Below are 27,504 nucleotides of genomic sequence, written 5' to 3'. Positions count from 1 at the left end.
GCAGTTTCTCAAAAGGTTAAACATAGGACTATTGACCCAGCAATTTCACTCTTAGACATGTATTCAAAAGAACCAAAAGCAGGAACTTTAACCCCTGTACACCAATGTTCATAGCAGCATTAGTCACAATAGCCAAAAGGTGGAAACAATGCAAGTGTCCATTAACAGATGAATGGATCAACCAAAGGTGGCACAGCCCTGTGTGGAATATTATTCAGCCATGAAAAGGAATGAAGTTTTGATGTATGCTACAACATGAAAGCCCATTACGCTTAGTGAAATAAGCCAGACACAGAAGGACAAATATTGTATGACTCCACTTATACTATGTACCTAGAGTATGCAAATTCATAGAGGCAGAAAGGAGAATAGGGGTTGCCAGGGGCTGGGGAGAGGGATAAAGGGGAGTTGTTACTTAACAGGTGCAGAGTTTTTGTTGAAAACGAAAAGGTTTTGGGTATAGCGGTTGTATTTGTCAGTTCTCGAATTGCTATAAAGAACTACCTGAGACTGGGTGATTTATAAAGAAAAGAGGTTTAATTGGCTCCTGGAATTAGCCACAGGCTGTACAGGAAGCATGGCTGAGAAGGTCTCAGGAAACTTGTAATCATGGTGGAAGGCAAAAGGAAAAGCAGGCAGTCTTCACATGGCAGAGCCAGAGAGAGAGTGAAGGCGGAGGTGCTACACGCTTTCCAACAATAAGATCTCGTGAGAACTCACTACCACAAGAATAGCAAGGGGGAAATCTGTCCCCATGATCCAGTCTCCTCCCACCAGGCCCCTCCTCCAACACTGGCAGTTACAATTCAATATGAGATTTGGGCAGGGACACAAATCCAAACCATATTGGTGGTTATGGTTACACAACATTGTTTTGATGTATGCTACACGAATGGACCTCAAAACCGTTAGGCTTAGTGAAATAAGCCAGACATATATAATGCCACTGAATTGCACACTTATACATAGTTAAGATTATAAATATTATGCTATGCCTATTTTGCCACTGTAAAAAATACGAGCCAAGTTAACAGGCTACACACCTCCAAAAACTCAGAAGAAAACAAGAAACATGATAGTAATTACTATATAATGATGAACCCAGTTAGATTATGTTCTTTATAACAATAGAGTCATAAAATACAATATTTAACGTCTTCCTACACAGAAAGGGCCCCAAAAGTCATTATACAATTCAGGAGGGATATATCTGATGACAAGAACTGCCACAAACTTCTGAAATTGACATAGTATGTTTGTCATAGTACTTGTGTGACAATTCTGTACATATCTCGTGTCTATTGTAGGCTTATGCAAATAAGTGTCTATGACAATGTTTGTTGGAAACCATTGTAGGATAAGGGAGATAATAATATGGAATGGAAGAAGGAAAAGAAGAATCCAGTGGTATTGGATTTGAACCACAGGGATCAGTATGACTCAGAATCTTTTAAGAAATAAATTTTTCTTTTTGGGAACATTGAAAGCTCCAGGAAGCAATGATATCCCTCTAGCAATGAACACACATAGTGCTCTGATTTTATTTTCAAAATCCAACTCCCCACTAAAAGAAACTAAGGTTCTTTGGAGAAGTGATTAGTTCAGAGCTGGAACAGAGAAAGTACGAGGAGAGTCTATAATATCTTTTTATGCCAGAAAGTAAGGAAGTACTTAAAAACTGATAGGGATGGCCAAGTGTGGTGGCTCACACCTGTAATCTCAGTACTTTGGGAGGCCAAGGTGGGAGGATTACTTGAGCTCAGGAGTTTGAGACCAGCCTGGGCAACATAGCTAGACCCTATCTCTAAAAAAAAAAAAAAAGTTAAAAAAAATACTGGTAGAGACTTGACAAAAGAACAAAAAAATACAGCCATATTGAAGGGCCTCCTATTGGCCAAATTTGGGTTAACTTGAGTGGCAAAATGAATAATGGGAGAAATGGACTATAACATACTCAAGAAAAAGTGTGGGTTTTTTTTAAATAAAATAACTTCAGCAAATAAATGCATAAGATGTGATAGAATTAGAAAATCACTGTATTCCAATCAGAAATAACTAATTCAGGCAAGAACGTTATTATAGGACATTTACTAAGTCTCCTAGTAAGATAAAAAAAAATCTGTAAGATGATAAGTAAATATCTTTATGTGAGATGATATTCATTTATCATCTCATAGATTTTTTATTAATTACAAAGGAGAAAATGTACCTCTACAGTGAGGAGATCTGGTAGACATGATCCTAACCAGATGATTACAGTTAAAATCACCAATAATGGAACAAACTGATCTCATGTGCTTCCTGATATGAGGCACCGGGAAGGACACGATATATCCTATGTAGTATTTGTGCTAAAAATGTTGTACTTGAATTTAGTAATAAGGAAACTATCAGGCAGATCCAAATTGGGCTACCTCCTGCAAAACAACCTTGATTCATGCCGGGCATGGTGGCTTACACCTGTAATTCCAGCACTTTGGGAGGCCAAGATGGGTGGATCACAAGGTCAGGAGATCGAGACCATCCTGGCCAACATGGTGAAACCCCATCTCTACTAAAAAATACAAAAATTAGCTGGGCATGGTGGCACGTGCCTGTAGTCCCAGCTACTCAGGAGGCTGAGGCAGGAGAATTGCTTGAACCCGGGAGGCGGAGGTTGTGGTGAGCCGAGATCACGCCACTGTACTCCAGCCTGGCACCTGGCAACAGAGTGAGACTCTGTCTCAAATAAATAAATAAATAAATAAATAAATAAATAAATAACCTTGACTCTTCAGAAATGTCCTGGACTCTTCAGAAATGTCCATGTCACAAAAGACAAAAGAAGGATATGAAAAACTGTTCTAACTTAAAGGAAACTAAAGAGAAATGACAACTAAATGCAATGTGGATCTTTTATTATAAGGCCCTGGACTTTAAAGCAAAATTAGCTTTTTTTTTAAAAGGCATTCTTTGGATAATAGATACAATTTGAATATGGATTATATATTATATGTCACACTAATATCAAAATTTTTCTGAGAATGACAATTGTATTGTAGTTATGGGAAAAAAAAAGCATCCTGGTTCTTAAGAGACACCTGCTAAAGTATTTAGAGGTAAAATGTACAATGACTGTAATTTACTCAAAATGGTTTAGAAAGAAGTATGTACATAGACGTCTCTGTCTCTCTCTCGCTCTGTGTGTGTGTGTGTGTGTGAGAGAGAGAGAGACGGGGGTGGAGAGAGAGAGACGGAGAGAGAGAGGGAGAGAGAGAGAGAGAGAGAGAGAGAGAAAGAGGCAAACAGAGATAAAGGTTAACAATCATGCAAATCTAGGTGCAGAGTTTAAGGGTGGTCATTGTATGATGCTTGTGCTTTCTCTTTAAGTTTGAAATTTTTGTAATTAAAAAATGCATGTGAGGCCAGGATGAGTGGGTGAGACCAGAAGGAAATATGCTAAACTGTGAGTTGTGGCTGCCTCTTGTCAGGGAAATGGAATTGGGAAGACTGAGCTGGGCAGGGAGGGCTGAGAGAGGACATACCTCTCTCACTCTATAAACTTAGCTATTGTATAATTCTTGTATTTTAAGTCAAGTTTATTGAGGTATAACTTACATACTGTAAAATTCATCCCTTGAGATATATAGTTCTATGAGTTTTGACAAATATGTACCATCATGTTACAGCCAAAAATCAAGGTATAGAACATTTCCATCACCCTAGAAAAGGTCCTTCATGACCCCTGTGGTCACCTCCTGCCCCTGATCTGTAGATCTTTTATACAGTAATATATAGCTATGTGTCACTTATGTAAGTAAATACATTAATCTAAAAAAGATTATTTTTTTCTCACCCCACTGTCCACACATGCTCATTATGGGGGAAAAAGCAGGAAATATAGGTATGGAAAAGAAGGTGACTTCCAGTAACATGTTGGTGCAAATTCTTCCAGCTTTCCCAAATAGATACTCAGACGAACCAGAGAGCTCTGCCATGTTTGTCTAATATGTTTGCTTTCTACTTTCCAACTGAAGACAGATTAATAAGGGAGAAGAATGTCCAGGACAACTAGAATATTCTCTGTTCTCAGAGAATAGTGTGGGAAACTGGTTGTTTTGTTGTTGTTGCCATTTTGAGATGGAGTCTCTCTCTGTCGCCCAGGCTGGAGTGCAGTGGTGCCATCTTGGCTCACTGCAACCTGCACCTCCTGGCTTCAAGTGATTCTCCTGTCTCAGCCTCCTGAGTAGCTGGGATTACAGGCAGGCGCCACCAGGCCTGGCTAATTTTTGTATTTTTAGTAGAGATGGGGTTTCACCATGTTGGCCAGGCTGGTCTCAAACTCCTGACCTCAAGTGATCCACCCACCTCAACCTTCCAATGTGCTGGGACTACAGGCATGAGACACCATGCCCAGCCAAAAATAAATTTTTTTGAGACATGGTCTTATGCTGTCACCCAGGCTGGAGTGCAATGGCATGATCATGACTCTGTAGCCTCAACCTCCTGGGCTCAAGTAGTCTTCCTAGTTATGGGAATTCATAGTGAGTTCAGAAGCAGACTAACTATACTACATACCCTCATTTGTCCTAGTAATCAACTAGTTAACTAAACACTCCTTGCTGAATGAAATCACACGAGGTCTATGGTAATGTGAAGGTACCTGATGGCTGGGGTGAACATGAGCTTCCTCATGAGGCAGAATTGACAGACATGGACAGTGGATTGGTTTGCGGAGGGTGGGAGGGGAGAAATAAGAGGCTTCTGAGGTTCCTTGCTGGGTACCTAAAGTTTCATAATGCAGAAATAAGAAAGCTAGTTTTAGGAACAAGATAATGGGTTTGGATTGAGCAGGTTGAGCTTGGGATATGGTAGTCATACAGTGACCAGAAGCCTTTCTGGAGCTTAAAAGAGGGTCGGAGAGGGAGCCACAAATGTCGAGTTCAACAACCAGAGATGGCTGTTGAGATGGAGAACGTATACACTGCCACCAAGGGCAAGAGTACAGGCAGAGGAGGAGAGAGTCGTGGGCGACCTTGGGAAACATCTCCACTTCAGAGGCAGGAACAAGAAAATAAGCTGGTGATGACAAGAAGAAGGTGCCATCAAAGGCTGGCAAAGATTAGGGGAGTGAGAGTCAGGATCCACAGGGAAGTTGTATGTTGTATTCAACAACTTAAAAGCAATGACAGAATTACAGCCTGGATCATTAAGGTGCCATTGAATATACTCCCATTAACACATTGGAGCCAGGGCTGGTCAAAGCAAGAAATGAAAATACAGCAGCCCCCAATTGGCTGCAAGGACCCAAAATCTGTAGCTCTGGCTTTGCTTGCTCTCTTCCATGTGATCTTGGTGTGGGAGTGGGAACAGGGGGAGGCAGGCTCTCCAGGGTTGTGTACTAGTGGTTGGCTGTGCACATTAGACTGCCATTTGGCAGGCAGGGAGCAACACGTCAACCCCACATACCACAGTATGTCCCAGAAAGTGGATCGATGTCACAACAGATGGGATGTTGGCCCTGACCCCCCAAGCAGAGACTCTACGATTGCTGGAGTAACATATACCCATCTCTAGTCCTTCCTTTTTTCTTTCTTTTTTTCCTTCCTTCCTTCCTTCCTTTCTTTCTTTCTTTCTTTCTTTTTCTTTCTTTCTTTCTTTTTTTTTTGAGACGGAGTTTCGCTCTTGTTACCCAGGCTGGAATGCAATGGCGCGATCTCGGCTCACTGCAACCTCCGCCTCCTGGGTTCAAGCAATTCTCCTGCCTCAGCCTCCCAAGTAGCTGGGATTATAGGCATGTGCCACCATGCCCAGCTAATTTTTGTATTTTTAGTAGAGACAGAGTTTCACCATGTTGACCAGGATGGTCTCGATCTCTTGACCTCGTGATCCACCCGCCTCAGCCTCCCAAAGTGCTGGGATTACAGGCTTGAGCCACCACGCCCGGCCTCTTTCTTTCTTTTCTTCCTTCCTTCCTTCCTTCCCTCCCTCCCTTCTTTCTTTTCTTTCTTTCTCTTTTCCCTTCCTTCCTTCCTTCCCTCCCTCCTTCTCTCTCTCTCTCTCTCTCCTTCTTTCCTTCCTTCTTTTCTTTCTTTCTTCCTTCCTTCCTTTCTTTCTTTCTTTCTTCCTTCTTTCTTTCTTTCTCTTTCTTCTTTCTTTCTTAAGTTTTGCTCTTGTTGCCCAGGCTGGAGTGCAATGGCATGATCTCAGCTCACCACAACCTCCTCAAGTAGCTGAGATTAGAGGATGTGCCACCACACCCAGCTAATTTTGTATTTTTAGTAGCGATGGGATTTCTCCATGTTGGTCAGTCTGATCTTGAACTCCCGACCTCAGGTGATCCGCCCGCTTTGGCCTCCCAAAGTGCTGGGATTACAGACATGAGCCACCGTGCCCCACCCAGCTTCCCCTTTTCTAAGTGAGCATTCACTTCCCAGGAGGCTTTTCTATTAGTTTCACTAAACCCTCTCTTTAAATATGTGTGTATTCCCTCTGCATCTCTGCACCATGGCAATTTAGATAATTTTTTGGAGTTATTTGCTTTACAAATACTCTCCAGCTTCACAAGCCCTTTTCCTCAATCTAGGACATATGAATGATGTCTTCCCTTTCCTTTGTGTTCTCAGCTCAAGATATAGAGAGCAGGCACTTGAAAAACATGAAGGGAGAAAATAAGTAAAACTGTCCTGCACTGTGGTTATATCTAGCCTAGAGCACTAGGGAGTTTCTCAATAACCCCAGTCACTTCCTGTCTTAGCTGTCTAAATGCACCTCACCCAGCAGATTTCTTCAAAATTTATTCCGTCCAACTCATGCCCACAGGCAACAAGACCAAATAATGATGCAGAGCTCCAAAGCAAATTATTGTTAACTGGCCCTTTGCCCTGATTGCTACATCTGAATGACAAAGCACTGATATCTAGATATACTTGTGGTATATACTTGGCTGTGTCCCCACCCAAATCTCATCTTGAATGGTATCTCCCATAATTCCCATGTGTTGTGGGAGGGACCTGGTAGGAGATCATTGAATCTGGTAATTCCCCCCCATACTGTTCTTGTGGTAGTGAATCAGTCTCACAAGATGTGATGGTTGGCAAGGGGAAGCCCCTTTTGTTTGGCTCTCACTTCTCTCAGACTGCCGCCATGTAAGATGTGCCTTTCACCTTCCACCATGATTGTGAGGCCTTTCCAGCCACATGGAACTGCGAGTTCATTAAATCTCGTTGTCTTCATACATTCTCCAGTCTTGGGTGTGTCTTTTTTTTTTTCTTTTTTTCAGACAGAGTCTCACTCTGTTGCCCAGGCTGGAGTGCAATGGCACAATCTCAGCTCACTGCAGCCTCTACCCACTAGGTTCAAGCAATCCTCCTGCCTCAGCCTCCTTAGTAGCTGGAATTACAGGTACCTGCCACCACACCCAGCTAATTTTTTATTTTTAGTAGAGACTGGGTTTCACCATGTTGGCCAGGCTTATCTCAAACTCCTGAGCTCAAGTGATCCACCTGCCTCGATCTCCCAAAGTGCTGGGATTACAGGCGTGAACCACCACACCCAGCCAGCCGTGTCTTTATCGCCAGTGTGAAAACAGACTATTACAACTTGTGAGCAGCTGGCCTCTGCCAAATGGACCAACACTGGGCACTGGGTAACAAGCTGGTATTGAGGGAGAGCTCAGGCCTGGGGTCCTTCCTCTCCCTCCCTGATGCCAGGATAGCTGAGCCTGTCGATAACCACAATCATGATCTTAACTGTAACACAATCACCAGCTTCCACTCTACACTTGTGCAAGGCCAGGCGGCTCCCAGAGAACTTTCGTCTGTGCTGCTTCATTTGAGTTTCATGACAGCCTTTGACTCAGCCAGGACGGCAATTTTTGATACCTATTTTATACAGAAAGAAACGGAATATTCATAGCAGCACTGTTCCTAATAGCCAAAGGTAAAAACAACCCCAAAGTCAATCAGCTGACATTTGGGTTGTTTATCAAAGGTCAATTGGTTATCCCAATGGATAAACCAAATAGGATATATCCATAGAATGGAACACTATTCAGCCCTGAAAAGGAATGAAGAACCGACGTCTGCTGCAGCATGGGTGAACTTCGTAAACACTGTGCTAAGTAAAAGAAGTCAGCACAGGAACGGAGTGGGCCACGGTCTGCAGGGCACCATGGCCAAGTTTTATTGTGACTACTGCGATAGATACTTCCCCCATGACTCTCCGTCTGTGAGAAAGACACTGCAGTGGTAGAAAACACAGAGAGAATGTGAAAGACTGTCAGAAATGGATGGAAGACCAGGCTCAGAGCCTGACTGACCAAACAGCGGCTGCACTCTGACAAGGAAAGATACCTCCTACTTCATTCACTGCTCCTCCTCCTGCAGGGATGGTGATACCAGCTCCCTCCCATCTTCCGGGTCCTCCTCACCCTGGTATGATGCCAGCACCCCATATGGGGGCCTGTTCCATGTTGCCAATGATGGGCCCTCCTCCTCCTGGGGTGATGCCAGTGGGACCTGCTCCTGGAATGAGGCCGCCCATGGGAGGCCATATGGCAGTGATGCCTGGGCCCCCAGTGATGAAACCTCCTGTCCATCGCATGATGGCACCTACTCAGCCCAGAATGACCTGACCAGACAGATAAGGATAGAGGGGAGGCCTCATTCTATCAGTTTTACATGACCTGTTCTGCTTCACCAGGAGATCATGCTGCTGTGATGTAAGTTTTCTTTTCTTTTTTTTTTTAACTATATTAAATGTCTGTAATTGCTGAATGCCTCTTTGGCTAATATTTGGAAGATCATTATTTAGTCCTACAACTGACGCATTGCTCCACTTTCCCATCATTTTGTTTGCAAACCACTAAAAGTCTTATTTCCTCAACTTTTTGACACATACCAAAATGGACCCTATGCTGTAATCACACAGGATAATGTTGCAAAGTATGAATATCTAAATTGTTTTTAAAAGATATTTTTTTTTCCTTCTGTTTTCGAATCATTTCTGACAGTTTCTAAAGACATGGTCACAGTTGCCTGACTCATGTCTTCTTCACTCATGGCATCACCTAGACCACTCCCAAGAGCTCCTGAACTGGTGGTTGGCCTTTCACATGGAGGTGAACTCTGTCCTGATGGGTCCCACTGCTGCTGTTGCTGTTTTTCAAAGTAGGCTTCTCGTCTCTTCCGAAGCTCTTCTGAAGTAAGATTTGTACCTCATGTCTGTGGAATATCTTGAGATATATTTCTGGAACTACCTTAGCTGAAGAGCCCCGTGGAGATCTGCTTCTTCACCTTCCATGTCAATTTCTTGGCGGCTTAGTGCCAGAGCCCTCTGCAAATCCTCCTCACCTTCATCTAATATTCCTGAGCCATCATGTGCTTCTAACACTCGTTCCAGGTCTGTTTTATGAACTCTTTGCTCTTTTAGTTGTGCTAATTCTTCTCCAATAAGTTTTGGTCGATGCATCTGTTGGACCCCAATCATCTGTAGAAGTTGGACAGCTTCACAGTCTGGCAGATCACCCTTAACAACAAATATAGAATAACCTCCCTGTTGTAACTGAGCCAAGAAAAGTGCAAGATATGTATCTGATATTAATTCTGGACCCGTCAAGAGAGAATTCAAGTTAAACCGCTGTTTTCCTAATTTTCTAACTGTAAACCAGTGTTCCTTATAATTGTATATAAATGATCTTTCATTTATAGGATCGATCCTGAGCCTCTGATACTTGGGACTGTTGAACAGGATTAGTTCTAAACCCCAAACTTTCAAGGCATTGCTTATAACCTGGATAGAGAAGAAATCATATTTCCTGTCATCCATATTTCCAGAAGGCTGCCGTAAAAATGTGCGATAATCTTCACTAGTAACTCTTCCTTCTGCCATTCTCATCCTTTCTTCCTCATCCAGCTGATGTGCAATTGAGGATAATTTCACAGGGCTAAAATATTCTCCTTGCAATAAATTATTCAGGCAATGTTGAGCACAAAGTGAGCCTTCTCGTTTCTCGTGGAAGATGGACTCCATGTTTATTTGTCTCGATGTAGGTTTTCTAAACAGGATAAGGAAGACTTGCTCCCTGGTCCTATCAAAGAGAATAGTTTTGGAGGGAAGAGGTGGGGCAAAAAAGATGTAGTTTTCATTTGTATTGGGAAATGTGAAAATAAAATTGTCAACTCTTTTAGTTAAAAAAAAAAAGTCAGCACAAAAGGTCACATGTTGTATGATTCCTTTTGTATGAAATAGATAGAATAGGCCAATCTATGAAGACAGAGAAGAGATTAGTGTTTGCCAGGGACTAGGGGAAGGAAATGATGGAAAATGACGGCTGGTGGATCTGGTGTTTCATTTTGGGGGGATGAAAATATTTGGATAGAGATGATAATTGCAGAGCACTGTGAGTGTACTAAGGCCCCTGAAGTATATTTGTTAAAATGGTTAAAATGATGAATTTTATGTTACATAAACTTTAAAGCAAGTTTTTTTGCTGTTGTTGTTGAGATAAGATCTGGCTCTGTCCCTCAGGCTGGAGTGCAGTGGTGTGATCTTGGTTCACTGCAACCTCCACCTCCCAGACTCCAGTGATCCTCCCACCTCAGCCTCCTGGGTAGCTGGAACTACAAGCATGTGCCACCAGGCTCAGCTAATTTTTGTAGAGATGAGGTTTCACTGTGTTGCCCAGGCTAGTCACGAACTCCTAGACTCAAGCAATCCATCCACCTCAGCCCCTCAAAGTGCTGGGATTACAGGCGTAAGCCACCACACCCACCTCATGTACACACATTTTGTGATGTTTATATAATGATGAAATGGCCTAATGATGCATTGCTTAGACTGTGTCCCTGCCATTAAGTGACACATGACTGCATATATTTGATTTATGTGAAAGTGATACCTCAGAGCTGTGTGGTAAAGAGTGGTCTTTTCAACAAGTGTTGCTGAATAGATTGGATACATACATGGAAAAAAATACTAATCTTGACCCATGCCTTACATCATACTAAAAAAATCAATCCCAAGTTGATTTTAGATCTAAATATGAAAAGTGAAACAATAAAGCTTCCAGAAGAAAAGTATATATAGAAGAAGATATTTATAATTTGGGGTTAGTCAAATATTCCTTAAACAAGATGCAAAAAGCCATAATCATAAAATAAAAGACAGATAAACTACTTTAAATTGTAACAAAGTGTACCTCAGCCAGGTACAGTGGCTCATGCCTGTAATCCCTGCGCTTTGGGAGGCCCAGGTGGGTGGATCACAACACCACTAAAAGAGAAAAAGGCAAGCCATGTTTGGTACAAAATATTTGCAATACACATAACTAAAATTTGTATTTGGAAGAGATGAACTCATATTAATTGATAAGAAAAAAGACATAAAAGTTAGAAAAATGAGGCTGGGCACAGAGCTCATGCCTGTAATCCCAGCACTTTGGGAGGCTGAGGTGGGCGGATCACCTCAGGTCAGGAGTCCAAGACCAGCCTCGCCAACATGGCAAAACCCTGTCTCTGCAAAAATACAAAAATTAGCTGAGTGTGGTGAAAGACGCCTGTAATCCCAGCTACTCAGGAGGCTGACATGGGAGAATCGCTTGAACCCGGGAGGCGAAGGTTGCAGTGGGCAAAGATCACGCCATTGCACTTCAGCCTAAGTGACAGAGTGAGACTCCGTCTCAAAAAAAAAAAAAAAAAAAAATTGATAGGAAAATGGACAATAGGGATAACCAACTAAATACAAGTATTCAGTCTCAGCCACTGAGGATATGCACATTTAAATCACAATGAGATACCAATATTTACCCACCAGGATGGCTACAAAATTGTCTTTAGGCTGTTAAAACTGAATGTGGCAAGGACATGGAAAAATTGGAACTCTGATATACTGCCGATGGGAGTATAATACATTACCTACTCACGGCTGGGCGTGGTGACTCACGCCTGTAATCCAAGCGCTTTGGAGGCCAAGGCGGGCAGATCACCTGAGGTCAGGAGTTCAAGACTAGCCTGACCAACATGGGGAAACCCCGTCTTAAAAAAAAAAAGAAACATTACCTACTCAGGTGAACACAGACAAGTCCACTCATAGGTATCTACCTGACAGAAATGCATTCAAATTAAAAAAATGTACAAGCATATTTATAGCAGCACTTCATAGCCCCAAGCTTAAACAACCCAAAGGTCCATTGATAATAGAATGGATAAATTAAGCGTGTCATGTTCATGTACCAGAATACTATTCAGAAATTAGAATGTGGAAATTACTATGATACCAAACAACATAAACAGATTTCACAAACATGAGGATAAGTGAAAGAAGGTAGTTAAAAAGGGTATACACTGTATGATTCTATTTATATAAAATTCAAAAGTAGACAAAACTCATGTATGATGTTAGAAATCAACATGGTGGTTTTCTTTGAGGAAGAGGCAGTCACTGTGAAAAGGCCTGAGGGAGACTCTGTGGGGCTGTTTGTGTTCTAGCTCCTCAGATGTGTATGCTCACGTTGTGACAATTCATTGACCTGTACACTGATGGTTTGTGTACTTTTCTCTATGGATATCAGACATCAACAAGAAGCTTATTTAAAAAGAAATTGTATACTTTTTACATTTTTTATTTTTATTTTATTTTTTGAGACAGAGTCTCACCCTGTCACCCTGGCTGGAGTGCAGCAGCGTATTCTTGGCTCACCAAAACCTCCGCCACCTGGGTTCAAGCAACTCTCCTGCCTCCATCTCCCGAGTAGCTGGGATTACAGGCCTGTGCCACTATGCCTGGCTAATTTTTTTTTTTTTGTATTTTTAGTAGAGACAGGGTTTCACCATATTGACCAGACTGGTCTCAAACTCCTGACCTTGTGATCCACCCACCAGGGCCTCCCAAAGTACTGGGAATACAGGCGTGAACCACTGCGCCTGGCAAAAGAAATTATTTATAATAGAAAAACAATACAGGATACTTAGGAATTCATTTAACACATATATGAAAATCCTATATGCAGAAACTTTGACCTTTATGGAATTATGTTACATATGGCCTGGATGAATGAGTGGAGACATAGCTCAGGTACATAAATAGGAAGGCTCCGTATTACAAACTTTTATTTTATTTTGAGAAAGGATCTTACTCTGTTGCCCAGGCTGGAGTGCAGTGGTGTGATCATAGCTCACTGTGGCCTTGACTTCTGGGGCTCAAGTGATTTGCCTGTCTCAGCCTCCTGAATAGCTGGAACCACAGGTGCATCAAAATCACACTCAACTAACTTTTTGTATTTTTTTTTTCTAGAGATGGGTTCTTGCCATATTGCCCAAGCTGGTCTTGAACTTCTGGGCTCAAGCAATCCTCCCACCTCGGCCTCCCAAAGTGCCCGGATTACAGCTGTGAGCCACTGGGCCTGGCTTCAAATATATTAATCCTCTCCAAATTAATCTATGGATTCAATGCAATTGCTTTCACCATCCCAATAGGCTTCTTCACAGACATTAGCAAAATGGTTCTAAAGTTTATGTGAAAAAAATAAAAATCTGAGTATAAACAAAGACACTTAAAGAAGAACAGGGTGTGAGCATCAGCCTTACCAGACAGCAACTTATTACTAAAGCTACAGTAGTTAAGACAATGTTATATTAGCAAAGGGAGGGACAAATCCGACCTTTAGAAGGATATAGAAGATGCCCCAACGGTACCATAAAAAGATCGAATTTTATTGTATGTAAATTATCTCCTACATAGTATTTCTAGTTCTAGATCCTTGAGGAATCGCCACAAAATGACCTGGTATGTTTAGGTCTCTTTCTGTTCTGTTTTGTTCCATTGATCTATGTGTTGCTCCTGATGCAAGTACTACACTGTCTTGAATATGGAGCTTTATACTAAAGCTTGAAGTCAGGAAATATAAGTCATACAAGTTTGTTCTTCTTTCTCAAGATTGCTTTCAATATTCTAGGTCCTTTACATTTTCGTATAAATTTTAAAAGCAAGTTAAAGTTCTTAAAAAAAAAAAACAAAAACCCAGTGGGGTTAGCATGGTGGCTCACACCTGTAAATCCCAGCATTTTGGGAGGTCGAGGTGAGTAGATTACCTGAAGTCAGGCATTCGAGACCAGCCTGGTCAACATAGTGAAACCCCACCTCTATTAAAAATACAAAAGTTAGCCAGGTGTGGTGGCGCATGCCTGTCATCCCAGCTATTTGTGAGGCTGAAGCAGGAGAATCACTTGAACTCGGGAGCTGGAGGTTGCAATGAGCTCAGATTGTACCACTGCACTCCAGCCTGGGTGACAGAGTAAGACTCTGTCTCAAAAAAAAAAAAAGAAAGAAAGAAAGAAACCAAACAAAAACTAGTGGCTAGCGGGATTATGATTGGAATTGTGTTGAATCATTAGATCAATTGGAAGAGAACTTAGATCTTAATATTGAGTTATGCAATATATGAACTTGGAATTTGGTGTATCCATGAATTCCATTTGTTAAGATATTCTTTCATTTCTCAGCAGCATTTTTGTAGTTTTCGGTTAGAGGTTTTAGATGATTTTTGTCAAATGTATCCTTGCATACTTTATGGGTTTTGACACTATTATAAATGAAATTCTAAAATGTTATTTTCCAGTTGTTTGTTACTAGTGGTTAAAATATAATTGATTTTGATATTTTGACCTTGGGCCTATGGACTTGCCAAATTTACTTATTAGTTCTAGTTGTTTTGCAAATTGGTTAAGATTTTCTATGTAAACTATCATGGTATCTGCAAGCAAAAAGTTTTCCTCCTTCATTTCTTCTTGTTTCTTTCTTACATTTGAAGCTTTATTTTTGTTGTTTTTTTAATTATATTTTAAGTTCTGGGGTACATGTGCAGATCTTGCAGGATTGTTACATGGGTATACACATGCCATGGTGGTTTGCTGCCTCCATCCCCCTGTCATCTACATTAGGTATTTCTCCTAATATTATGCCTCCCCAGTCTCCCCACCCCCTGCTATCCCTTCCCTAGCCCCCCACCCCTCAACAGACCTCAGTGTGTGATGCTTCCCTCCCTGTGCTCATGTGTTCTCATTGTTCAACATCCACTTATGAGTAAGAACATGCAGTGTTTGGTTTTCTGTTCTGTGTCAGTTTGCTGAGAATGATGGATTCCAGGTTCATCCATGTCCCTGCAAAGGACATGAACTCATCCTTTTTTGTGGCTGCATAGTATTCCATGGTGTATATATGCCACACTTTCTTTATCCAGTCTATCTTTGATGGGCATTTGGTTTGGTTCCAAGTCTTTGCTATTGTAAACAGCGCTGCATCAACATACGGGTGCATGTGTCTTTATAATAGGACGATTTGTAATCCTTTGAGTATATATCCAGTAATGGGATTGCTGGGTCAAAGGGTATTTCTAGTTCTAGATCCTTGAGGAATCGCCACACTGTCTTACACAATGGTTGAACTAATTTACACTCCCACCAACAGTGTAAAAACATTCCTATTTCTCCACATCCTCTCCAGCATCTGTTTCTTCAGATTTTTTAATGATCACCATTCTAACTGGTGTGAGATGGTATCTTAATGAGGTTTTGATTTGCATTTCTCTAATGACCAGTGATGATGAGCATTTTTTCATATGTTTGTTGACCTCATAAATGTCTTCTTTTGAAAAGTGTCTGTTCATATCCTTTGCCCACTTTTTGACGGGGTTGTTTTTTTCTTGTAAATTTGTTTTAGTTCTTTGTAGATTCTCGATATTAGCCCTTTGTCAGATGGGTAAACTGCAAAAATTTTTTCCCATTCTGTTGGTTGCCAATTCACTCTAATGATTGTTTCCTTTGCTTTGCAGAAGCTCTTAAGTTTAATTAGATCTCATTTGTCTATTTTGGCTTTCGTTGCCATTGCTCTTGGTGTTTTGGTCATGAAGTCCTTGCCTATGCCTATGTCCTGAATGGTATTGCCTAGGTTTTCTTCTAGAGTTTTTTGGGTGTTCGTTCTCATGTTTAAATTTTTAATCCATCTGGAGTTAGTTTTTGTATAAGGTGTAAGGAAGGGGTCCAGTTTCTGCTTTCTGCACATGGCTAGCCAGTTTTCCCAACACCATTTATTAAACAGGAAATCCTGTCCCTGTTGCTTGTTTTTGTCAGGTTTGTCAAAGATCAGATGGTTTTAGATGTATGCCGTTACTTCTGAGGCCTCAATTCTGTTCCATTGGTCTATATCTCTGTTTTGGTAGCAGTACCGTGCTGTTTTGATTTCTATAGTTCTGTAGTATAGTTTGAAGTCAGGTAACATCGTGCCTCTAGCTTTGTTCTTTTTGCTTAGAATTGATTTGGCTGTGCAGGCTTTTTTGGTTCCATATGAAGTATAAGGTGGCTTTTTTCAGTTCTGTGAAGAAGGTCATTTGTAACTTGATGGCAATAGCATTGAATCTATAAATTACTTTGAGCAGTATGGTCATTTTCATGATATTGATTCTTCCTAACCATGAGCATGGAAGGTTTTTCCATGTTTGTGTTCTCTTTTATTTCCTTGAGCAGTGGTTTGTAGTTCTCCTTGAAGAGGTCCTTCACATTCTTTGTTAATTGTATTCCTAGGTATTTTATTCTCTTTGTAGCATTTGTAAATGGGAGTTCACTCATGATTTGGCTCTCTGTTTGTCTGTTATTGGTGTATAGGAATACTTGTGATTTCTGCACATTGATTTTGTATCCTGAGACTTTGCTGAAGTTGCTTATCATCTTAAGGTGATTTTGGGCTGAGACGATTGGTCTTCTAAATATACAATCATGTCATCTGCAAATAGAGACAACTGGACTTCCTCTTTTCTTAATTGAATTTATTTTTTTTTTTCTTGCCTGATTGCTCTGGCTAGAACTTCCAATACTTTTTTGAATAGGAATGGTAAGAGAGGGCACCCTTGTCTAGTGCCAATTTTCAAAGGGAATGCTTCCAGTTTTTGCCCATTCAGTATGATATTGGCTGTGGGTTTGTTGTAAATAGCTTTTATGATTTTGAGATACATTCTATCGATACCTAGTTTATTGAGAGTTTTTAGCATAAATGGCTGTTGAATTTTGTTGAAGGCCTTTTCTGCATCTATTGAGATAATCATGTGGTTTTTGTCTTTGGTTCTGTTTATGTGGTGGATTACTTTTATAGATTTGCACGTGTTGAACCAGCCTTGCATCCCCGGCATGAAGCCTACTTGATTGTGATGGATAAGCTTTTTGATGTGCTGTTCCATTTGGTTTGCCTGTATTTTATTGAAGATTTTTGCATCGATGTTCATCATGGATGTTGGCCTGAAGTTTTCTTTTTTAGTTGTGTCTCTGCCAGGTTTTGGTACCAGGACGATGTTGGTCTCATAAATGAGTTAGGGAGGGTTCCCTCTTTTTGTATTGTTTGGAATAGTTTCAGAAGGCATGGTACCATCTCCTCTTTGTACATCTGGTAGACTTTGGCTGTGAACCTGTCTGGACCTGGACTTTTTTTGGTTGGTAAGCTATTAATTGCTGCCCCAACTTCAGACCTTGTTATTCGTCTATTCAGGGATTCAACTTCTTCCTGGTTTTGTCTTGGGAAGGTGTAAGTGTCCAGGAATTTATCCATTTCTTCTAGATTTACTGGTTCATGTGCACAGAAGTATTTGTAGTAATCTCTGATGGTAGTTTGTATTTCTGTGGAATTGGTGGTGATATCTCCTTTCTTATTTTTTTGTTGCATCTATTCGATTCTTCTCTCTTTTCTTTTTTATTAGTCTGGCTAGCAGTCTATCTATTTTGTTGATCTTTTCAAAAAACCAGCTCCTGGACAAAGAAAACCTTCATTTCTTCTTTTTATGGCTTTCATTTCTTTTGCTTTACTTATATCACTGGCCAGCATTGCTAATATTGAATATAAGTGATAAGGCTGGCCACCCTTGCCTTGTTCCTAATATTAGGGCTAGAGATTTTCATGAATCTTCATGGGGATGTAAAATAGTATAACCACTTAAAAGTTACTTTACATTTTCTTGCAAATTTGAACACTTGCATACCTTAGGATGCACTCCTAAGTACATAGGCTATAGAAAGGCTTACCCATAGGTACGAGAAATTTCATAATAAAAAAGAAACAATTAAAATTCCTTTGAAAAAAAAGGAAAATGAATAAATTCATATAGTGGAACATGACATAGCAGTGAAAACTGGTGTGGTGACGCATACCTGTCATCCCAGCTACTCGGGAGGCCGAGGCAGAAGAATCCCTTGATCCCAGGAGATGGAGGTTGCAATGAGCTCAGATTGCACCACTGCATTCCAGCCTGGGCGACAGAGTAAGACACTGTCTCAAAAAAAAAGTGACCCTTAACACTGGTTGGAGTGTTGGATGAATCTTAAAATAATATTGAGTAAAGCATGCAAGGTCATATAAAGCTAAATACAGTATCACATGATTTTCATAAAACTCAAAAACAAGCTGATCTAAATAATACATTCTATAGGCACACACATAGGTGTGCTAAAAATATTAAAAATAAAAAGCAGGCTGGGAGCAGTGGCTCACGCCTGTAATCCTAGCACTTTGGGGGCCTGAGGTGGGCAGATTACTTGAGGTCAGGAGTTTGAGACCAGCCTGGTCAACATGGTGAAACCCTCTCTCTACAGAAATACAAAAATTAGCTGGGTGTGATGGCGGACACCTGTAATCCCAGCTCCTCGGGAGGCTGAGGTATGAGAATTGCTTGAACCTAGAAGGCAGAGGTTGCAGTGAGCCGAGATCGTACCAGTGTACTCCAACCTGAGTGACAGAATACGACTCTGTCTCAAAACAAACAAACAAAAAGCAAAGGAAAGACAAGCATGAACATCGGGGCAGAGGTTACCTCTTTGTAACCAACCGGCAGAGATGTGAAAGGTCTGGGTACGGTAATAGGTGCACGTTTTTGGTAATTTCCTAGCTCTTGAGTTAGGAGGAATTATCAAGAAGTTAATGAAACTTTTTGCTTTAAAAATTACATGTTTTTGTTTGCATTAAATATCTTAAAGATTAAATAATTACAAATAGCAAACTATTTTTTAGCATGCCACACACACCATTACTGATGTTTTACCCTACAATAATCTGGAGATTATTCTAAATTAGTACACATAGATCTATCTCATTTTTTCTGTTTTTTTTTTTTTTGAGACGGAGTTTCGTTCTTGTTACCCAGGCTGGAGTGCAATGGCGCGATCTCGGCTCACTGCAACCTCCGCCTCCTGGGTTCAGGCAATTCTCCTGCCTCAGCCTCCTGAATAGCTGGGACTACAGGCGCGCGCCACCATGCCCAGCTAATTTTTTGTTTTAGTAGAGACGGGGTTTCACCATGTTGACTAGGATGGTCTCGATCTGTTGACCTCGTGATCCACCCGCCTCGGCCTCCCAAAGTGCTGGGATTACAGGCGTGAGCCACCGCGCCCGGCCCTTTTCTGGTTTTTTTGTTTGTTTGTTTCTTTGAGACAGAGTCTTACTCTGTCACCAGGCGCCAGGCTGGAGTACAGTGGCTCGATCTCAGCTCACTGCAACCTCTGTCTCCTGGGTTCAAGCAATTCTCCTGCTTCAGCCTCCTGAGTAGCTGGAACTACAGGCGCATGCCACCACTCCCAGCTAATTTTTTGTATTTTTTAGTAGAGACGGGGTTTCACCATGTTGGCCTGGATGGTCTCAATCTCTTGACCTCGTGATCCACCTGCCTCAGCTTCCCAAAGTGCTGGAATTACAGGCGTGAGCCACTGTGCCCGGCGGATCTCTCATTTTTTCTAATGGCTACATATTTCACTATCTGAATATACCATAATTTATTTAATTGGTCCTCCCTAATGATGAACATTTGTTTCTAGTCTATAAATAAGTTGCAATTAATATTATCATTCATGCATCTTGATATAGTTTATCTGTAAGATTAAATTTCTAGAAGTGGAATAACTAGGTCAAGAAGTGTGAGTGTTACAATTCTGAATAGATGGCCACATTGTTTGTTCAGTTTCAAACACTGGGAGTTTATAGCCATGGTGAGAAATCCAAATGGGAGTGCCCATAGATATTGTCAGCAAGAAGTACCTGAGCACACCTGTGAGTGTGTGCTTGGCTGCTTTGGCACATGCAGGGGATCTGGAGCAGAGTAGGTGTGGAAGTTGGGTAAGGGTGACTACTTATGCATTCACCACTTGAGAAAAGGAAAAACTCTGGTGATGTAAGGCCTCCAGGCCTGATGGGCAGCTGCTCCATAGACCCACAGATAGCAGAACTCTCACCTACTCCCTGAGGATCAGCCTGGAGAGAAGGGAGAGGGGAGAGGGGCGGCTCTTCTGACCTGGGATGGCCCCTGAGGCATCTGGGCCAGGCTTCCCAAACTTGGACTGGCCCAGCACAGATGCCTGGCCCCAGAAGGGCACAAATGGGGTTGATCTTTAAAATATCTTTCCTGAAAGAGACAAAAGCGAGCTGGATGGGCTAGCCTCTGTACCAAGAGCATTTGATTACAAATCATGAGTTCAAGTGGGATCCCCTGTGGCTGGGCAAGTAAAACTGTGTGCAGTTTTCCCCTGCTTTTTGGTTTTTAAGAGATGGGGCTTGTTCTGTTTACAGGCTGGAGTGCAGTGGTGCAGTCAGAGGACACTGCAGCCTCGAACTTCTGGGCTCAAGAGATCCTCTTGCCTCCACGTCCCCAGTAGCTGGGACTACAGGCCCATGTCACCACAACTGGCTACTTTATAAAATTATTTATTTATTTAATTATTTTTGAGATGGAGTCTCTGTTGCCCAGGCTGGAGTGCAGTGGTGCAATCTCTGCTCACTGCAACATCTGACACTTGGGTTCAAGTGATTCTCTAGCCTCAGCCTCCCAAGTAGCTGGGACTACAGGGGAGTGTCACTGTGCCTGGCTAATTTTTTTATATTTTTAGTAGAGATGGGGGTTTCACCATGTTGGCCAGGCTGGTCTTGAACTCCTGACCTCAGGCAATCCACCTGCCTCGGCCTCCCAAAGTGCTAGGATTATAGGCATGAGCCACCACACCTGGCCTCAATTTAAAATTTTTTTTTTGTAGAGACAAGGTCTTGCTGTGTTGCCCAGGCTGGTCTTGAAATCCTGAGCTCAAGCAATCCTCCTGCTTTGGCCTCCCAAAGTGTTGGGATTACACGAGTGAGCTACCACGTCCAGCCAAGTTTTTCCTATTCCAAATAAAATTGTGATGAACAAACTTGGTTCTCCTTTCCACGCAGCATCACCCCCAGGCTTTACTCCTGTGGGTCCCTATTTCCCCTTCTGCAATGGAGACAGTATTCTCTGTTCTCCCCTCAGGTCCTTCCCCAGGGCTCAGGATTAGAGTGAGGGAGTGAGGCACTAGCCCAAAGTGCAAAATTTACAGGCATTCCAAAAAACAAACAAACAAAAAAAACCCAAAGAAGCAGTAATGAAGATAAATAATATCTAAATGCAGTATTTTAAAACTTCAAAATTAATACAAAAATATCCTGGATGGACAAAATATCAAAATTTTAAATAAAAACAGGAGCTAACGCTGCACTTTCACATCATGTCTCATAAATCTCTGGCCCTAGTTCCAATAAAACTTTATTTACAAAAACAGGTTGCCAATGCCACGCCCCCAACCCCACCCCTAACCCCCATAATTTGCCAATACGATTTTTTAAAACATTCTTCATTCAATATTTTGTATTGGGGTAAAATATACATAATGTAAATTTACCATTTCAACCATTTTGAGTGTACAGTTCAATGGCATTAACAACATTCACATTGTGCAACAATATAATTTTTTAAAATATTACATTCAGGTATTAGATATAGTGATGACTGAGTTCTGGGGTGCCCCATTAAAGTTTACCTCATTATAAAAAAGTCAAAAAACAGTAGATGTTGGCGTGGATGTGGTGAAAAGGGGATGCTTATACACTGGCAGTGGTAATGTAAATTAGTACAACCTGTTGGAAAACAGTAAGGAGACTCTTTAACAAACTAAAAGGACACTTTGGGGCTGGGCGCGGTGGCTCACGCCTGTAATCCCAGCACTTTGAGAGGCCGAAGCTGGTGGATCTCTTCAGGCCAGGAGTTCAAGACCATCCTGGCCAACATGTTGAAACTCCGACTCTACTAAAAATACAAAATTTAGCTGGACGTGGTGGTGCACACCTATACTCTAGAGGCTGAGGCAAGAGAATCTCTTGAACCCAGGAGGTGGAGGTAGCAGTGAGCTGAGATCTCACCATTGCACTCCAGCCTGGGCAACAGATCAAGACTGTCTTAACATTCCAACAAAGGGTTTTAATGTAGATTTTTTCTTTTTCTTTTTTTTTTTTTTTGCACCCATGCTGTTGATTGCTAAATGTAATAGTCTGATCGTGACGCTGAATAAATGTCTTTTTTTTTAATGTGCTGTGTAAAGTTAGTCTACTCTGAAGCCATCTTGGTAAATTTCCCCAACAGTGTGAAGTTAGAATTTCTTCAGGGTGATGCCAGGTTCTATTTGGAATTTATATACAACATGCTTGGGTGGAGAAGCCCAATGTCTTCAGAAACCTTGGTGTAGTTGAACTAATAGTTACTGCTGTGACCTGAAGTTCACGATTAAAAGGAATTACCCAAGCAAAAATCATGGAATTATTGGTTATAAAGATGATTGTTGGCACATCCTATGCAATATATCTAAATTGAATAATGGTACCAGATAAAATTATAGATGGGAATGAAGCTTGTGTATCATCCATTATCATGTGTAATCAATAAACGATTTAATTCTCTTGAAAAAAAAAAAAGACTGTCTTAAAAGAAAGAAAGAAAGAAAAACTCCCACTATGAGAGGCCATGGCAGACAAATCGCTTGAGCGCAGGAGTTTGAGACCAGCCTGAGCAGCATGGTGAAACCTGTCTCTACAAAAAATGCAAAAATTAGCCAGGCGTGGTCCCACATGCCTGTAGTCCCAGCTACTTGGGAGGCTGGGGTGGGTGGGTAAGAGGATTGCTTGAGCTGAGCCCGGGAGGTGGAGGCTGCAGTGAACCAAGATCGTGCCACTTCTCTCCAGCCTGGGTCACAGAGTGAGACCCTATGTGGGGGGGGGGGGGAAGAGAGAGAAGAAAAGCAAGAGAAGAAAAGAGCAAGGCACTAGCCCAAAGTGCAAAATTTACACTAATCTAAAAGTAGATTTGCCATTTGATCCAGGAATCCCACCACTGGGTATCTACCCAAAGGAAAATAGGCACTATATGAAAAAGACACTTGCACACCTATGTTTGTTTTTTGCAGCCCAACTGACAACTGCAAAGATACGGAACCAACCTAAGTACCCATCAACCAATGAGTGGATAAAGAAAATGTAGTTGATACACATCATGGAATACTACTCAGCCATAAAAAGGAATGAAATAGTGTCTTTTGCAGCAACTTTCAGGGAGCTGGAGGCCATTATCCTAATTGAAGTGACTCAAGAATGGAAAGCCAAACGCTGTATGTTCTCACTTATAAGTGGGAGCTAAGCTGCGAGGACGCAAAGGCATAAAGTGATAAAATGGACAGTGGGAAGAATGAGAGGGGTGCTGAGACGAAACAAAACCAAAAAAAACAATCAAACGAAAAAACCCTACACATTGGGTCAGATGCACTAAAATGTCAGGATTCACCACTATACAATTCCTCCATGTAACCAAAAACCACTGGTACCCTAAAAGCTACTGAAAATTTTAAAATATTAAAATACAAAACAAAACAAATATTTGCACCCAAGGCGAGTGTCTCACTAGCCTCTCGCTCTCTCGGGCACCTCCTGGAGCCAGGGGGTCCCACGCGGCCGCTCCACCCTGGAAGCAGTTGAAGTTATTCCAGAGGCAATCAGGCCACCGAGGATGTCCGCCCAGACAGCCACCCGCGACCTGAAGACTTGCTCCGCCCGCGTCCGCCCGCCCTCCTTCCTAGCAGGACACACCTGGCGGGCGGGCCTCTCCCCGCCCGGGGCCACCTGGTGCACCGTTCCCGCCGCCGGGCCCGCCCCTCGCGGCAATGCCTGGGCTCCCTGCCGGCCAATGGGAGCGCGGCATGCAAATGAGCAGGTGCGGTGGCGGCCCGCCCGGAGCGGCCTCCGGGCTCCCGGGATGTTAGAGGCGCGCAGGGCGGCCGCCGAACAGACGCCCGGCTGCGCGCTGGGAGCTGCGGTCTCCGGCCATGGCCCCCGCTCCGCCCCCCGCCGCCTCCTTCTCGCCCTCCGAGGTCCAGCGGCGCCTGGCGGCCGGCGCGTGCTGGGTCCGCCGCGGTGCCCGTCTCTACGACCTCTCCAGCTTCGTGCGGCACCACCCGGGGGGCGAGCAGCTGCTGCGGGCCAGGGCGGGCCAGGACATCAGCGCCGACCTGGACGGGCCGCCGCACAGGCACTCGGCCAACGCGCGCCGCTGGCTGGAGCAGTACTACGTGGGCGAGCTGCGCGGGGACCCGCAGGTACAGTCGGGCCGGGTCCTCCACCCCACCCTACCCAAACCCAGCCCTCCTCTCCCGGGCGCGCCCGTTCACCTGCCCTCTAGGAGAACCCAAGGTGACAGCCTCTGCCCTCACTTCCCTCGCTTTCCCTGTCTTCTTTTTAGGCAACAGGTCGCTGCCGTCCCCACAACCCCTCCCTCCGTCCTCTCTCCAGGAACTTGCTCTTCCTTCCATTCTTACCGCCTGGCCCGCCTCCGTGCTAGCTCTCCGACTTCCCCGGCACCCCTCCTCCCAGCGTGTTCTTCTTTCTGCCACCCCTGCCCTCCAACAACCTGGGTTCCCGTTCTGGCCGCAGCCCCCAACATGCCCCGTTTTTCCTTCTTCTTCCCTTGTCGACCTCTCCCTCTTTGCAACCACTCTCCCTTTCTGTTTGGACAATGGGCTCACCTGTCCCCACCTCTCCATCCCACCTAACTTCTGCTTCAAAGAGGCACGGATCAGTGGCTCTTCTCACCAGCTTGGGTTTCCTGGTGCCGCCCTAGCCTTGCAGCAAGGCTCCCGAGGGTGGGTAAAGAGGCCTGGGCCGTGTCTGGGGTGGACTGTGTCCTCCAGCCCCTCAGAACTCCTCTTATATCCTGTCCTACACGCTGGCTTGGGAATCCAGAAGACTGAAATGAAAGGCATGAGCCGGTTTTGCTAAGGAAAAGCGACTGGCACTTTGAACCAGACTGTGGGCTGAGCTGCACGCTACTATGCACTACCAGCTCATGGTGGTATTTAAGTCCTTAACTAAACCTGGGGCAAGTTCTGTTATTCCCATTTCAGAATATGGCATCTGAGGCTCAAGGAGGCTCTGATGAATGAGCCTGAGGTCAAATAGCAAAACAGTGGGAAAGCCACATGAATCTGACTCCAAAATCAATGCTGGCTCCATCCCCAAAATCTTTGGGTTGGGGAGACAGACCTAGTCCACAGGATTCCAGGTAGGCTCAGGCCAGAGGCAAACCGAGTCTCTGAGTGTTCCCCAGGCTCTGGGACTGGTGACTATGGGGCCATCATTCTTACCGCCTGGCCCGCCTCCAGGAGTGCGGTGAATGATGGGTATGGTGATGTGGCATTGGCTACTATTGAGAACTAATTTAAAGCATATGAATTATTTCTGGAATTTTCCATTTAATTATATTTTTGGACCCAGGTTGACCATGGGTTACTGAAACCATGGAAAGTGAAACCATGGATAAGGGGGACTCCTGAAAAGCAACAGCTGTCCCTGCTTCTAGCTCTTGCTTTCAAGATGAACCCAGCCAGTAGATATACAGAAGTTCCCCCTTGTCTAAGGGGATACATTCCAAGACCCTTGGTGGATGCCTAAAACCACGGATAGTACCAAACCCTATATATGCTATGTTTTTTCCCAGAGATACATACCTATGATAAAGTTAAATTTATAAATTATGAACAGAAGGAAGAGACTAACGAAAACAATAATAAAATAGAACAATTATAACAATAGACTGTAATAAGAGCTATGTGAATGTGGTCCTTTTCTCTCAAAACCTCTTATTGTACTGTGCTCACACTTCTTGCGATGATGTAAGAAGGCCAAGATGGGAGGATCACTTGAGCCCAGGAGTTCAAAACCAGCCTGGGAAACATAGGGAGACCTTGTCTCTACAAAAAATACCAAAATTAGCCAGGTATGGTGGCATGCATCTATAATTCTAGCTACTTGGGAGGCTAAGGTGGGAGGATCACCTGAGAGGTGGGGGTTGCAGTGAGCCGTGATTGTGCCAGTAAACTCCAGCCTAAGCAACAGAGTAAGACCCCCATCTCAAAAAAAAAAAAAAGATGATAAGATGCCTCTGTGATGTATTGGAGTGAGGTGAATGATGGGTATGGTGATGTGGCATTGGCTACTATTGAGAACTAATTTAAAGCATATGAATTATTTCTGGAATTTTCCATTTAATTATATTTTTGGACCCAGGTTGACCATGGGTTACTGAAACCATGGAAAGTGAAACCATGGATAAGGGGGACTCCTGAAAAGCAACAGCTGTCCCTGCTTCTAGCTCTTGCTTTCAAGATGAACCCAGCCAGTACTCTTAAATCTGTGGTTGAAAGGACTTAGCACTCACTGTTTCAGGTGGCTTTTCATTGGACCATCCTACCTAATTTCTCGTTCATTTATGTAATCATGTAACAGGTTCCTTAATGGGTTGATAGCACTGTGCTGGGCATGGTGAGGCATCAATGAACAAAATAATTTGGTTCTTGTCTTCATGGAGCTAACAGGATAATGAGGAAGGAGAGGGAACACACAGATCATATAATAGTTGCTTAATTAATGGTGCTATCAGAATATGGGTCTAGAGTGGAGGAGCATAGAGAGAGCCTTCTTGAGACAGTGACACTGGTGCTGAGAGCTGATTGATAGACTGGGCTTAGCCAGGTGACATGTAGCAGGAAGAATATTTCAGGCAAAGGGGACAGTACGTGTGAAGGCTCTGGCAGGAAGAGCTTGACATAGTAAAAGATCGGAGATAAAACCAGTGTGGCCAGAGGCTGATGGGCAAGGACAAGGGTGTCGGGGGAGGCCAAAGTCAGCTGGGGCCACATCACACAGGGCTTCGTAGGTGTGATCAGGATTTGTGGCTTGACTAACAAAAATGGGAAGCCAGGTGAGCCTGGGAAGCGGAGGTTGCAGTGAGCTGAGTTCGAGCCACTGCATTCCAGCCTGGGCGACAGAGCGAGACTCTAGCTCAAAAAAATTGGAAGTCATGGAAGAGATTCAAGTGGAGTTCATGGTCAGATCTGCATCTTTGGAAGAAGACCCTGGCTGCAGTGTCAAGAAGGAACAGAGAAAACATAAGTGGGCGTGAGGAGATCAGGCAGAATGCTACTGTGTGACTGCCACTCAGTGACTGTGGCCACAGGGAAAAGGGGGATGAATCTGGGAGATTCTCTAAACAATACGCTGGACTCAGCAATCTGCTGTGGGAGTCCAGTTTAATCTTAGAAGTTGGTGTTTGGTGTTGGGGCATGCTGAAGGGTTTTGGAGAAGATACAAGAAAAACTGAGTGCGGGAGGCTGG

The 27,504-nt window shown here is 43.1% G+C and overlaps 1 protein-coding gene and 2 pseudogenes across 1 annotated transcript in view; 2 read left to right on the top strand and 1 right to left on the bottom strand.

Moving 5' to 3' along the window:
• Positions 1-7,911: 7,911 nt before the first annotated feature.
• Positions 7,912-8,753, top strand: LOC100388663 (U1 small nuclear ribonucleoprotein C pseudogene; annotated as a pseudogene).
• Positions 8,754-8,815: 62 nt separating this feature from the next.
• On the bottom strand, positions 8,816-10,024 carry LOC100388307 (ataxin-3 pseudogene; annotated as a pseudogene).
• A 14,072-nt stretch (positions 10,025-24,096) lies between these two features.
• The window catches only part of FA2H (fatty acid 2-hydroxylase), a 67,683-nt gene continuing 64,275 nt past the window's right edge, over positions 24,097-27,504 (top strand). The window contains exon 1 of the mRNA XM_003735325.6: positions 24,097-24,431. Coding sequence (XP_003735373.1) covers positions 24,162-24,431 — 270 coding nt within the window. The 5' untranslated portion in view covers positions 24,097-24,161. The remainder of the gene's footprint in view (positions 24,432-27,504) is intronic.

The sequence above is a fragment of the Callithrix jacchus genome, chromosome 20 (assembly GCF_049354715.1).
Source record: "Callithrix jacchus isolate 240 chromosome 20, calJac240_pri, whole genome shotgun sequence".
In the NCBI taxonomy this organism is placed as follows: Eukaryota; Metazoa; Chordata; class Mammalia; order Primates; family Cebidae; genus Callithrix; species Callithrix jacchus.
Note: the sequence above shows the minus strand (reverse complement) of the source record. Positions and strands in the feature narration are given on the sequence as shown.